General features: G+C 38.7%; 1 protein-coding gene across 4 annotated transcripts in view; it reads left to right on the top strand.

Moving 5' to 3' along the window:
• sin3aa (SIN3 transcription regulator family member Aa) overlaps positions 1-13,441 on the top strand; it is a 139,431-nt gene that overhangs the window by 90,610 nt on the left and 35,380 nt on the right. For all 4 annotated transcript variants that reach the window (XM_063070907.1, XM_063070906.1, XM_063070908.1 and 1 more), the window contains 5 exons: positions 5,223-5,341; positions 6,685-6,895; positions 7,416-7,532; positions 9,417-9,655; positions 10,607-10,790. In XM_063070907.1, coding sequence (XP_062926977.1) covers positions 5,223-5,341; positions 6,685-6,895; positions 7,416-7,532; positions 9,417-9,655; positions 10,607-10,790 — 870 coding nt within the window. The remainder of the gene's footprint in view (positions 1-5,222; positions 5,342-6,684; positions 6,896-7,415; positions 7,533-9,416; positions 9,656-10,606; positions 10,791-13,441) is intronic.

Below are 13,441 nucleotides of genomic sequence, written 5' to 3'. Positions count from 1 at the left end.
AATTTCTTAATGTAAGCAAAAATCTTATTACGTTTAACTGTGATTAATCCTTTCACTTTAAAACTGAGTAAATTAATAGTTTGGTCCATTTTTAATATTATTTAAAGGAAGGGTTAAAATGTAAGTTAAAAGCCAAGGCATAAACCTTGAGAAATGGTAACCAAGCAACAAGTTAGCAAAAAATCCAAAAACAGCTTCTGGGGGAAAAAACCATACCCTCGCCCACCTCCCATAGAAAGAAAACCAACCAATAGAAAGTTGGTATCTACGAACTATGGACACCCACCCCAAAAAAAATCCTGGTGATCGCTCCAATTAGTTTCAAGGTTATTTACATTCCAATCTAGACTAAACAGTACCCAAACAAGAGATTCAATTCTCGTATATCAAAAATACAGTATTAAAAAATACGAAAGGAAGTTAGTTACAAAGGTTTACCAAAAGTAAAAGATACAATTATTCATACAGATAGACATTAAACATTAATCTTATATCTTCATGGAAAAACAGACTAAGCTGTTAGCCTTCAAATTTAACAAATCTTTGTGCTTCAACATTCAAACGAAATCATTCGAAGGATCCATCTTTAATGAGGTTCTCAGTCAAACTGGGTAGCCAAGGGATGGGTTAAAACACTTGTTAAAAAAATTCCAACAGAGCTCGTTTAAGCTTAGCACATTCCTGTATAACCTCAAACGAATAATCTTCGAGAATCATGGTATTCCACCCTATAACTAATCATGCCCCTTGGACAGGATTTGCGAATTAAAAGTTTCTCATTTAATCTTGTGTCTTCATGTGAGGAGAAACTAAACAGCTAGCCTTCGGATTTTAAAAACTTTTGTGCTTCAACAGTCGAGCAGAACCATTCGAAAGAATCGTTTTTAAGTGTGATTCTGAGTCGGGCTGGGTAGCGAAGGGAAGGCTTGAAACCCTTATTAAAAAGCTCAGACATAACTTCTTTGAACTTAATATGTTCCTGCATAACCTCAGGTGAATAATCTTTGACAATACTAATCTTGCGACCATTATAGTCAATCATACCTCTTCGACGAGATTCGCGAATTAAGAGTTCCTTTGTTTTAAATTCCTGAAAACAGATTATTACTGATCTTGGTCTCTGACCGTTAGGAGGTCTAAATGCAGGAGGTCTGTGAACTCGATCGATCATAGGCACAGACATCAAAATCTCTGGAAATAATTCTTGCAAAAAGTTTGCATAAAACTCCATAAGATGATTACCTTCGATTAATTCTTCGAGACCCAGAACCTGTAGGATGTTCCTTCTTCTATTTTTTAGGTTGATAATCTTCTGTCTTAACTTTTCGTTGGACTTCGATTGCTTTTCACAAAGCTTCTGCAATTCATTCACTTCCGTTTCCAGAGCCGACAAATTTTCCTCATTATTTTTAATACGTTTATCGTGTTCATTAAGAGTTTGTTGAATAGAATCCAATTTACCATCTATTTGTTTAAATTCAGTGCTGAATTGTTGAAACTTCTCAGAGACTCCTTGTGTATGACTGCAGCAAATCCATAATAGAATCCAAAGAGGCAGGAAAATCACCCTCTGGCACTCCTTCCAGCCATAATGAAAGAATATCACACTTAAAAAAGAAGTTTCAAGACAGGTTGGAAATAGTAAGGTAATTACAGTTGGAGCCACGGCAAATTGCTGCTACTCCATCAGCCACCACCAGGAAATCTTTCGAGTCAGCGGGAGGAGGCGGTAGCAGCGCGCCACGTGCGCGCAGCTCTCCAGTGAAAATGATATCGTATCCGTTAAATAGGGGCCGTGGACAATTCTGATTTGATGGAGACAGACGTGAAAGCACAGAGGAACATCTGGAGAAATTTCTGAAACGCCGGTTCGCTGCCGTTGTTACTGTGCGATCGAGAATCTTCCGGAGGGAAGGCCTCAAAATCCCCAGCTTTGCCTGCTGCTGGTGACCGAGACTGAGGTTAAATCATTCGGATAGAAATGGTACTCGGTGCCGGAGGGCTGATCAAAGGCTCGAAGTTTTCAGACGACTCAGAGTCGGACTGTGGTTGGGCATGGCAGGGAGAGTTTTCTTCCTTCTCCTGTCTGTGTGAGATGTGGGACTTGCGAGAAACTTTGAACTCTTTTGCTGTGCCATGGACTGTTCTTCATCAAGTTATGGTATCGCTGCACTGTTGTAACTATATGTTATAATTATGTGGTTTTGTTAGTTTTTTCAGTCTTGGTCTGTCCTGTGTTTTGTGATATCACACCGGAGGAATATTGTATCATTTCTTAACACATGCATTACTAAATGCCAATAAAAGAGGACTGCATGTCCTTATAATCTAAAAAAAAATCAGTGAATTTAAGAAATTGATTTGCCAAAACTTTTATCACTGTAATTAATATAAACATTCCATTACTCAAGGGTGTTAAAACAATGCTCTATTCTCCAAAGAAGCTCTTGGCCATGGAACTGCTTGACTGTGGATAGTTTTTAAAGAGAAATATTATGTAACCAACGTTGAAAGTGAAATAAACCAGGAAAAGGCTGTAATAGATTAGAAGCCAGAAATATGTGATATAAGTGGTGATAGTACAGGTAATTGGGGTGTTAATGCATTAAGTAGAGAAACAAAATTTACTGTAAGTGACCCGTACTTACCGTTGAGCCTGAATTGCTATGAAGGACCTAATCTAAAGATGATAAATTATTTCTTAAAATTTTGTTGAGTTTCATTGGGATATTGTTGACGTCAGAATCAATGTCCTGCAGAAAAGTGAATGGCAGATAATCAAAAATCCAGGATCATCGTTCTGAGGTGAATGGAGGTGTTAAGATGGAAGTGGTATTTTGGTTTGTGCAGTTCTGAAACAGGTTTTAGCAATATTAACTTGTGTAACTTTGAATCTACTCAGAGATGGGTAGAATGATGATAACCCACATTGACGTGAATAACAGTTAACCAGGACTAGGCTGCTGATTAATCCACCCTGCAGCATCTTAATGGATTGATAATACCTATTGTTTGCATACTGTGTATCACCAGATATTGTCTGGAATGGAGTGCCATAGTTATGAGGAGAGATTGAATAGGCTGGTTTATTTTCAGTGCAAAGTAGAAAACTGAGGAGTGACCTATTTGAGGTTTACAAAATGAGGGCCATAAATAGGATAGATGGTCGGAATCTTTTGCTGTGCAGGGGAGTCCAGAACTAGAGGGAGAAGGGAGAAATCTAAAGGAGAACTGGGGAGCAGGTTTTTCACATAGGGGGTGATGAATATTTGAAAAGAGCTCCCAAAGGAGGTAGTGGAGGGAGAAATTAATATTCTAATTAAAAGACATTTTGACAGATACCTGGATAGAAAAGAAATATAGAAACATGAGGCCATTGTGGGAAAACGGGATTAGCATAGTTAGGCATTATGGGCATCATGTAGAAGATGGGCTTTAATGGCCCTTTCTCTGTTTTGTATGTTCTTGTAATTCTATGTAAACTTCTTCCTTTGGATTGCAATCAACTTAAAAAAGGCTTTTAGATAGGGAGAAATTACTCTAAGTTTTATCTGTCATTTCTACTTTCCACATGCATTTCAATTGAAAATGAAGCAAATATACAGTTCTAAAGTATAACAATCCTGTACTTCAGAATAAACATTTGAAACATGTACAGTTATCCAAGGATATCAATAGTTCCATTTAATATCAGAGAATCTTACAGGAAAAATGTCAACAAAATAGAGAGAGTACAGAGAAGATTTACCAGAATGTTACCTGGGTTTCATCTCCTAAGTTACAGAGAAAGGTTGAACAAGTTGGGTCTTTATTCTTTGGAGTGTAGAAGGTTGAGGGGGGACTTGATAGAGGTATTTAAAAATTATGAGCGGGGTAGATAGAGTTGACATGGATAGGGCTTTTCCATTGAGAGTAGGGGAGATTCAAACAAGAGGACATGAGTTGAGAGTTAGGGGGCAAAAGTTTAGGGGTAACACGAGGGAGAACTTCTTTACTCAGAGAGTGGTAGCTGTGTGGAACAAGCTTCTGGTAGAAGTGGTAGAGGCAGGCTTGATATTGTCATTTAAAGTAAAATTGGATAGCTATATGGACAGGAAAGGAATGGAGGGTTATGGGCTGAGTGCCGGTCAGTGGGACTAGGTGAGAGTAAGCGTTCGGCATGGACTAGAAGGGCAGAGATGGCCTGTTTCCGTGCTGTAATTGTTATATGGTTATATGTATACAATGTACGACCTGAAATTCTTGTTCTTCACACACATCCATGAAAACAGAAGCTGCCCCAAAGAATGAGTGACAGTAAGAACTTTAGAAGCCCAAAGCCACTCCTACTTCCCCCCCACGCACAAGCAGCAACAAAGCAACGAACTCCCCCCCACCCCCACTTCCTTCAGCAAAAAAAAAGCATCAGCACCCTCCACCCACCAAGCAAGCAATAGGAAAGCCCCCAAGAGAGACCATGATCTGCAGTACAACAAAAACTCATCGTTCACACAATTCAACATACCACAGGCTTGCTCTCTCCCTAGTAAAGGGACAGAGAGGGGAGACCAACAAAAGCAAACAACTCACTGATTATGGTGTTACGGTGTGCCTTGTTATTCCCCCCCCCCCACCACCAAGTTCTCCAACTCAATAATTGGCTGCAAACTAACGAGAGAGGGAGAGAGCATGCAATTCACTGAGTACAGAGATCCCAACAGCTGATCCAATTTCAGTCGGCAGTACCGGCATAGAATCAGTTCGTGCCCAAGGCCATGAAGCCTTGGAACCTGAAAGGCAAGCTTGTCTTTTAGGCCGCATCCTTGGGATATCACAAAGGATCGAAGTTTGAGTGTAGCCCTAGCCCCATCCACCTTGAAAAGGAAACAGAGAGACATTAAAGGTAGAAATTAAGCTGTTTCCGCAGATGAGCTCGAAGGAGTTGCTGTTGAGCATCATCGTAGCTCTAGTCAGTCCATTTGATTAAATAGAAAGCTAGGAGTCTGTACTTTATTCTTATATTGTGAGAACAAGAAAGTACAAACTTTACCCCTACCTGCATGGGATTTAAGTATGTATCTGTGAAGGCAAAGATTAGCTCTGTAAATAGAGAACATGACGGTTTGCTGTATTGGTGAGGCACTTGCTTATCTCTAACTAACTATTTTGTTTTTCAGCTTCTTAGTTAGTACAAATGATTGCAGGAAAGAAAATGCCAATAAAGTGTTATGATTTGATTTTAGGTTCGTAAGGCGCTACGGAGTGCAGAGGCTTATGAGAATTTCCTACGCTGTCTTCTCATTTTTAATCAGGAGGTGATTTCTCGTGCAGAGCTGGTCCAGCTTGTGTTTCCTTTCCTAGGGTGAGTAATCTGAGAGGACAGGGTGTTGGTTTCTGATTAGGGTTTTAAACTTTAGACATTGAAGCATCATTTTTGTTCAGAATAAATATTTTGCTTGAGTTTTATTTTGAATAAAAGGATTTTGTGGTTATATATTTTATTCATTTACAGATTCAGCATAATAACTTTTAGGCAATAATGTGAAATTTGTTACTTTGACCTAAGGCTAAATCAAAAAAACTGAGCCTTTGGATGTAAGCTTGGAAAATAATCTACAGTTTGAAAAAGCAAACCAGTGATTAAAAATACTTGCAGATATTCAGAATGCTTTTTGTTGGTAAGTGGACACTAAAAGGGTCAGAAGAGGTGACAGTTCAGCTGCCACTCCACCCATCATTGTTACTTCAAAGCAATTAACAACCTCATTCTCTCTACTACCACAAATAGTGACTGTATTGTGTTTTAAATTACTGGGGTTTAAGATCTTTTGATAGATGTAAAGACTCAACAGAATTTGGACCAACTTGCATTTCCTGAGAGCATCAATTGACCATCATATTGGAGAACTCTATTTAATAATACTGGTCTGCAAGCTCTTAATTGAAATTAATTTAATTTCCATTGCATGTTTATAATGTTTCATAAGTTACTCAGCAACAAGTGACTACTCTCTATGTCTCATTAAACAAATTAATTTGCTTTTCTCTAAAAGAACAGGGTGGCACATCCAGACATTGGATTATCAGGGGTTAAAGAAAAAAAAATCATATCTACAGTATACTTGTTTTAAAAAGATATCTTGTAAGTGTTCTACCCTTCATTGGCCACAGTCTACATGACAGAACTTAATATAACTATACCACACAGATATATTGTGGTAGAAAGCTTGTTTTGAGACCAGTTGAGTTCAGTACATGTTGGTTGAGAGATTAAGAACCCTGAGAACAAGGGAAAAACTGAAGGCTAAATTAGATTGGGTAAGTACATATCAGACCACTGACCAAGGCTGGTAGAGCTACTGCAGAGCACCAGCAGGTTGGTTTTGATGGTGACTGCACCCTCTTCCCCCCAGTGTTGTTTATGTGGAATTTACACATCCCTTGACCATAGCTAATTGCCCCTGTATGCTTTGGTTTCCTGCCTGTGCTAAAGGCAAGCAGGTTGGTAAATTAATTAACCACTGTAAATTGATGCAAGTGTTTGGATGAGTGGTAGAATCCTAGAGGAATTGATGGAACGGTGGAAAGAACAAAATAGGATTCGTGTAAGTAGTTGGTAACAACTTGGTGGCATAAGGGCATGTTTCCCCAATTTATGGTTCTGCAACAATATTTTCTCTTTGAATTGTTCATATTGTTTTACAGGAAGTTTCCTGAGCTCTTTGTGTGGTTTAAGAATTTCCTGGGTTATAAGGAGTCTTCCCACATTGAAGCATTTCCAAAGGAGAGAGCTACAGAAGGTATTGCAATGGAAATTGATTATGCTTCTTGTAAACGACTTGGTTCAAGTTATCGTGCCCTGCCTAAAAGCTTCCAGCAACCCAAGTGTACCGGCAGAACTCCTCTTTGCAAAGAAGTAAGGAACATTTTATGAACTATTTTGTTGCACACTATATTCTGCAGTAGCTAAATACGGAATTCCTAAATAGCTGAACAGCTCATATTGGCCATCAGGTTTTTGTGTAGGTGACTCTCAGACTGAGTATGGTTATTTTCTAGCAAAAATCACTACAGGTAGTGCAGGGTATTAGTATGCTTGTCAAAACAATTTTTAATACATGATAAAATTGTACAAATCTAGGCACAGATCACAAAAACTTTCAGTATTTCATATGAAGTTTTTTATGTGACATTTTCCATATAAGTTATCAAAAGTCTTTGTATGAACTCAGAATCATGATAGTAGTGTGGGAAACTGATTCAGCAAAATTTCTGTAAGTTCTATCAGATAATCTTGCTAATACCTTTGGTCTTGTCACATAAATTAACACTGCAAGGGTATGTACGAACATTGGTAGAAGCACTGATTCTGCAGATAGGCTCACATTGTTCATCTTATTGTTGCCTTGGAACTATCACTGGTGCTTTTGTTTCAGGTATTAAATGATACATGGGTGTCTTTCCCCTCCTGGTCTGAAGACTCCACCTTTGTCAGCTCAAAGAAAACACAATACGAAGAACACATCTATAGGTGTGAAGATGAGAGGTTTGAGGTAAGAAAATCTACAAAATAGACGTGTATTGGTATACCATGTATACAGGTATTGGTAACGTTAATATGCTGAGCCCTTACTTCCTATTTATATATATTCAGTATTAGATTGTATCCGTAGCTTGCTTTTGATTGAGTTCTGTCCACAATCTGTTGCTTAAGTTGATTTAACATTTGGCCTTAATTTTGGTATTGAGTTTGGCAGATTAAAATGTGATCTAATTAAGCATTAAAATATTAGAAGGATTTGGTGGGAAAAATGAGTCCTGATGTAAGAACCTGGACAACTTGAGAGCAAAATCAGAAGGCCCTTTTTCTACACTCTGGAAACCTAAGCTCTATCACCCCAAAAGGTTTTGGATGTTTGAACTGAAAATACAAAATTTCTGTTAGGCAAAGCTGTCAAGGGATATGAAGGTAAGTTCGACAGATACTTTATACTTTATTGTCGCCAAACAATTGGTACTAAAACATACAATCATCACAGCGATATTTGATTCTGCACTTCACACTCCCTGGATTACAAATATTAAATATTAAAAATATTTAAAATAGTTAAAGTTAGTAAATATTAAAAATTTAAATTATAAGTCATAAATAGAAAATAGAAAAATGGGAAGTAAGGTAGTGCAAAAAAACCGAGAGGCAGGTCCGGATATTTGGAGGGTACGGCCCAGATCTGGGTCAGGATCCGTTCAGCAGCCTTATCACAGTTGGAAAGAAGCTGTTCCCAAATCTGGCCGTACGAGTCTTCAAGCTCCTGAACCTTCTCCCGGAGAGAAGAGGGACGAAAAGTCTGTTGGCTGGGTGTGTCATGTCCTTGATTATCCTGGCAGCACTGCTCCGACAGCATGCGGTGTAAAGTGAGTCCACGGATGGAAGATTGGTTTGTGTGATGTGCTGTGCCGTGTTCACGATCTTCTGCAGCTTCTTTCGGTCTTGGACAGGACAACTTCCATACCAGGTTGTGATGCACCCTAGAAGAATGCTTTCTACAGTGCATCTATAAAAATTAGTGAGGGTTTTAGGGGACGGGCCAAATTTCTTTAGTTTCCTCAGAAAGTAAAGGCGCTAGATTGAGTTGTGTTGCACATAAACCATGATTTGTTTGAATGCTAGAGAAAACCAAATGGTAAATAGCCTCATTCGGAAGATGTTCGTATGACACAGTTCATAAGTATCTTGTGAAGTTGTACTTAGTGGTATATGTAAAAAGCCCCCGTTCTATTTTTCCCCTCTGAAATATAACCTCATTGTTTAGGATCTGATCAGTGATCCATGAGGAAGAGTACTAGTTGCACCTTCTGGTCATATAGTAGCAGGATTGGTCAAATTGAAGTGCTCTGAGTATTTGCCATTGGTGATTAAATCACAGTGGGTGTGGATCATGTGCAATTTCAAAGTAAATCAATAGACACTAGAACTATGATCTTTTCCAAATACTTTGATCTAATCTTCAACAGTAGTTTTAAAAGATGCTGCTTTATTCTTGCTCACTTTAAGGTAAACTTGTTATGATATGACTTATCTACTTGATCCAGGCCTGAACAAATGGTATTATTTTCCTTCTCCTCCTTCTCCAATTCCTTATGAGTGCAACACATGCCATTCCTATATCGAGTGAAAGGAACAGGAGCTTCTAACGGAAGTTTATAAATAATTGTTTAGGATTTATTAGGCTGTACACAAAAGAATCCTACAAGTGTTTACTGTCCTCTCAGGTACTACTCCAGTGAATGTATTCTGGGTCAATAGTGCTGGTCTTGATTAGAATTTGATACCTGACTCTGTATTTTAGAAGTCTCTTACCTTCTCACACAAACAAATTGGAAAATTTTGACATTCAGCAAAAAACAAGTTTCTTATGTTGGATTTTTTTCCACAGCTTGATGTTGTCTTGGAAACAAACCTAGCAACGATCCGTGTCCTAGAGACTGTTCAGAAGAAGCTGTCACGAATGTCAGCAGATGACCAAGCTAAATTCCGTTTGGATAACACCCTCGGAGGCACTTCAGAAGTGATTCACCGTAAGGCTATTCAGAGGATATATGCAGACAAGGCTGCAGACATTCTTGATGGACTGAAAAAGAACCCTGGTGTAGCTGTTCCTATAGTGCTAAAAAGGTAGCTTTATTCTGACATTGCCTTATATTAGTGTTACTAAATGTACTAAAGATTGACTCCTTTAGAAAGGCTCAACAAGTGGGCTCCTATATTTGAGCTGATGGAGTCATCACAAGTTTTGTGGTAAGAACTTAAGAACTGTGACCAATAAAGGCCACACATCTGCTAGTGTGGCTGTTCAGTTATTCTGTAAAATCATGGCAAATGTGATTTTATTTTCAGCTTTTCTGTGCGATCCTCAGCTTCCAACAATTCATAATCCTCCAAGAAAAGAAATTCTTCCTCACCTGTCTTAAATAAGTGATCTCTTATTCTGAAATTATGCTTTGTAGTTCTGAGTTCTTCTGAGAGGAATATTCCATGTTGTCAAGTCCTCAGTATTTTTATCCAGATTTTCATGAATGACCTACTGGGGGCCAGAAAATGCTCTTGGAATTATATTCTATCTTTTTCAGGAAAAGAGGGAGATGGAAGTTTGGTGAAGTCAATCAAGTTGTATAAAACACTAATTCTGAAACAGGACTTTCCTTCGAGGTATAATTTTGATGAGGTACCAAGAGAAAGCTTAACATTAACGAACTGTACCTTCAGATCTGTTTTAAATGTGTCCATTTTAAGTCCGTTGTTTTTAGATATTTCTTCCCAGTCAGGACAGATGAATACTACTATATCAGTGGGAGCTGAATATCATGAGTTGGGTGACAACTTCTTAGGATACCAGTCTTAGCTCTCTATATCCCTCTGATAGCAGAGTTGCAATTGTGAGCTGATTTTGAAGGAGTGATTTGTGATTCAGCAGGGACCAATCTTTTTCTTATGTCATCTTGTCGAAGTTACATGTTCCTCCTATTCTCTTTGCTCCATTGCTTCACATGTGCACATTGCCATAAATTGCAACTTGGAACCTTTGAAATTTTTATTAGAATCTTTTTTTTGTTGCCTCCCTTCTAGGTTAAAAGCAAAAGAGGAAGAATGGCGAGAAGCACAAAGAGGTTTTAATAAAATTTGGAGAGAGCAAAATGAGAAGTACTACTTGAAGTCCCTTGATCATCAGGGAATCAACTTCAAACAGAATGATACCAAAACTCTGCGCTCCAAAAGTTTGCTCAGTGAGATAGAGAGCATATATGATGAGGTATAGTGTCCTTGTAACTGATGTCTGTTTTCTTTAGGGGAAAGCAATGACTACTATTTTTGTAGCTGGTCATTTTGATGGTGCAATATTGAGAGACCTCATAGCCACTAATGGTAATGAGCTACTAACTGGAGCTATTACTGGTCACGTGTTTGGACCTTAACTTTAAGATTCCAGATCAATTTGGTGTGAGTTACTTATTTATTGAAGTACAGTGTGGAATAGGCCCTTCTGGCCCTTCAAGTCGTGCCGCCCAGCAACCCCCGATTTAACCTTAGCCTAATCACGGGATAATTTACAATGATCAATTAACTTACTAATCAGTACGTCTTTGGACTGTGGCAGGAAACCGGAGCACCTGTGGAAAACCCACGCATTCCATGGGGAGGACGTACAGACTCCTTGCAGATGACGTCGGAATTGAACTCTGAACTCTGATGCCCCAAGCTGTAATAGCGTCGCGCTAACTGCTGTGCTACCGTGATGAGTTAATTGTTCACTATGACCCCATTTGCCCGGTTATGCTTCTGCTTACAATGAATATGATTAGTTTGTACGCAACATTTCTCTTCTTGCCCACAGATTGCTGGTTGTTATAATGTATTTAGATCTCCCTGTTCATTAATGTCTTTCTTCACAGTGCTACCCTTCTTCCCCACTTTCCTCAAGTTCATGCTGGTGGTCTCTCTTTTCCACAGGCTTCCAATCATGCACATGTACCCCCACTAATATCTAATGTTGTTTAAAAGATTTCATTTCCTGTTTAACATATGCGGTAAATTTCCCTCTGCTGAGGCATCTACTTCAGATAGGACCTGGTGTTGAGAAAAGATGGAAATTCTTAGTAGGCAGCTGATTTTTTTTGTCTAAATTTTGATTTTAAAAAAGAGAGACACCATAGTACCCCATCAATTGATACCTCTTAAGATTTTTTTGCACCATTATAAAAATATTCTCTTAATTATTTAGCAGCCATTGAGATGGGCAGGTTTGAGTTAATGCCAGGAAGCACATCTTCGTATGGGATTTGGTGCTTGCTCTTCTTTAACCATAATGGCCTTGGTTGTAATTTGTAGAAGGTACTTTGAATTGTACTACTACAAAATTTCTCAATGGTTTCTGGAAGATTGTTTATTCTGGGATTTTCTCTACAGCTTGCGTCACTCAATTATGCCTGTTAAATTGTAGCATTGTCACAAATATTGGAGCTTGGCATAGTCTTTCATGCTGGCTAGTTTTGAGAACATGTAATTTTAAGATGATCTGCAAAAGAATCAGAGAGATAGGGTGAGGACAGTTTCTTTTATGTTGTGAATTGTTATGACTTCTGCTGCCTGTAAAGAGCTGTGGAAGCAGATTCAAAGCAGTGTTCAGAAGTGAATTGAATGGCTCTTGGCAGAAAAGGTTTTTAAGAGTCATTGTGAAACTACAGAATAAGGGCAATACAATTGCTCTTTTTAAAGAATCAACAAAGGAAACATGGGCTGACATGCTTTCTGTGCTATATAATTCTGAGTGTTATACTACTGGTTGACTTAATTGTGGACTGAAATCTCTTCCAAAAATCAAATTGTGCTTTATAAAACCTTGAGTAATTATGTGTATTTATAAATCTTTTACAAAATTGAACCAATTCAGAAACCTGCAGATGCCATTCCTGTGGTGCTCCCCTCCTTTTTCTTCAGAAAGTTGAGTGTTCAATCAGATACAAAGGTTTGGGCACAAATTGTAGAGAATACTTTGAAGGAAGTGGTTTCCATGGAGGATGCAGTCTTTCTAATAAAACAATGAAAGCATTGGGGCAGCAGGGTGGAATTCTTAGGTGTTCTGGCCAGTAGTAGTCCCTTAGATAATAATCATGCTTTTAGCTAAATTATCTTGTTAACGTGCGAAGTATAGTTTTTTTCTAAGTATAGTTTTGACTGCTCTTCATTGCCTTTGATGCACTACTGTTTATCTAGAGGTGGTAAATACAGCCATATAATTGCAAATAACAGCAGAACAATCTGAAAGTACTCAGCTGGCCAAGCAGCATTACAGAGAAAAAAGAGCGAGAGGGGTTAAGAGTCAATGTTTTAGGTATCTAATACTTAGAGATATCATGAACAACAGTGATGACCTTGGGGTTTGGATGCATCTACGATATTGAGGCCATTACAAAGACTTGGCTGTCATAATGGCAGGAATAGATGCTGAATGTTCTGGGGTTTAGATGTTTCAAAAGGGATAGGGAGGGAGGTAAAAGAGGTGGGGGAGTGGCATTGCATTATTACCACAGCTCCGGAAAGGGAAGATGGAGGGATCACCTACTTGGGTCAGTGTGGGTAGAAGTCAGAAACAGGAATCGCCCTATTAGGAGTATTCTATAGGCACACCCCCCCCCCGCCCCCGCAGTAACAACAGGGCACCGAGGAGCAGATCGATAGGTAAATTTTGGAAAGGTGCAAAAATAACAAGGTTGTTGTCATGAATGACTTCAACTCCCCAAATATTGATTGGCACTTCCTTAGTGCAATAGGTTTAGATGAGGCAGAATTTGTTAGATGTGCCCAGAAAGGATTCCTGACACAATATGTGTACAGGCTGACTAGAAGAGATGCCATACTGGATCTAGTACTGGGCAATGAGTCTGATTAGGTGACAGATCTCTC

The sequence above is a fragment of the Mobula hypostoma genome, chromosome 18 (assembly GCF_963921235.1).
Source record: "Mobula hypostoma chromosome 18, sMobHyp1.1, whole genome shotgun sequence".
Lineage (NCBI taxonomy): Eukaryota > Metazoa > Chordata > Chondrichthyes > Myliobatiformes > Myliobatidae > Mobula > Mobula hypostoma.
The sequence above is the reverse complement of the archived record's forward strand: the minus strand, read 5'-3'. Positions and strand labels throughout refer to the sequence as shown.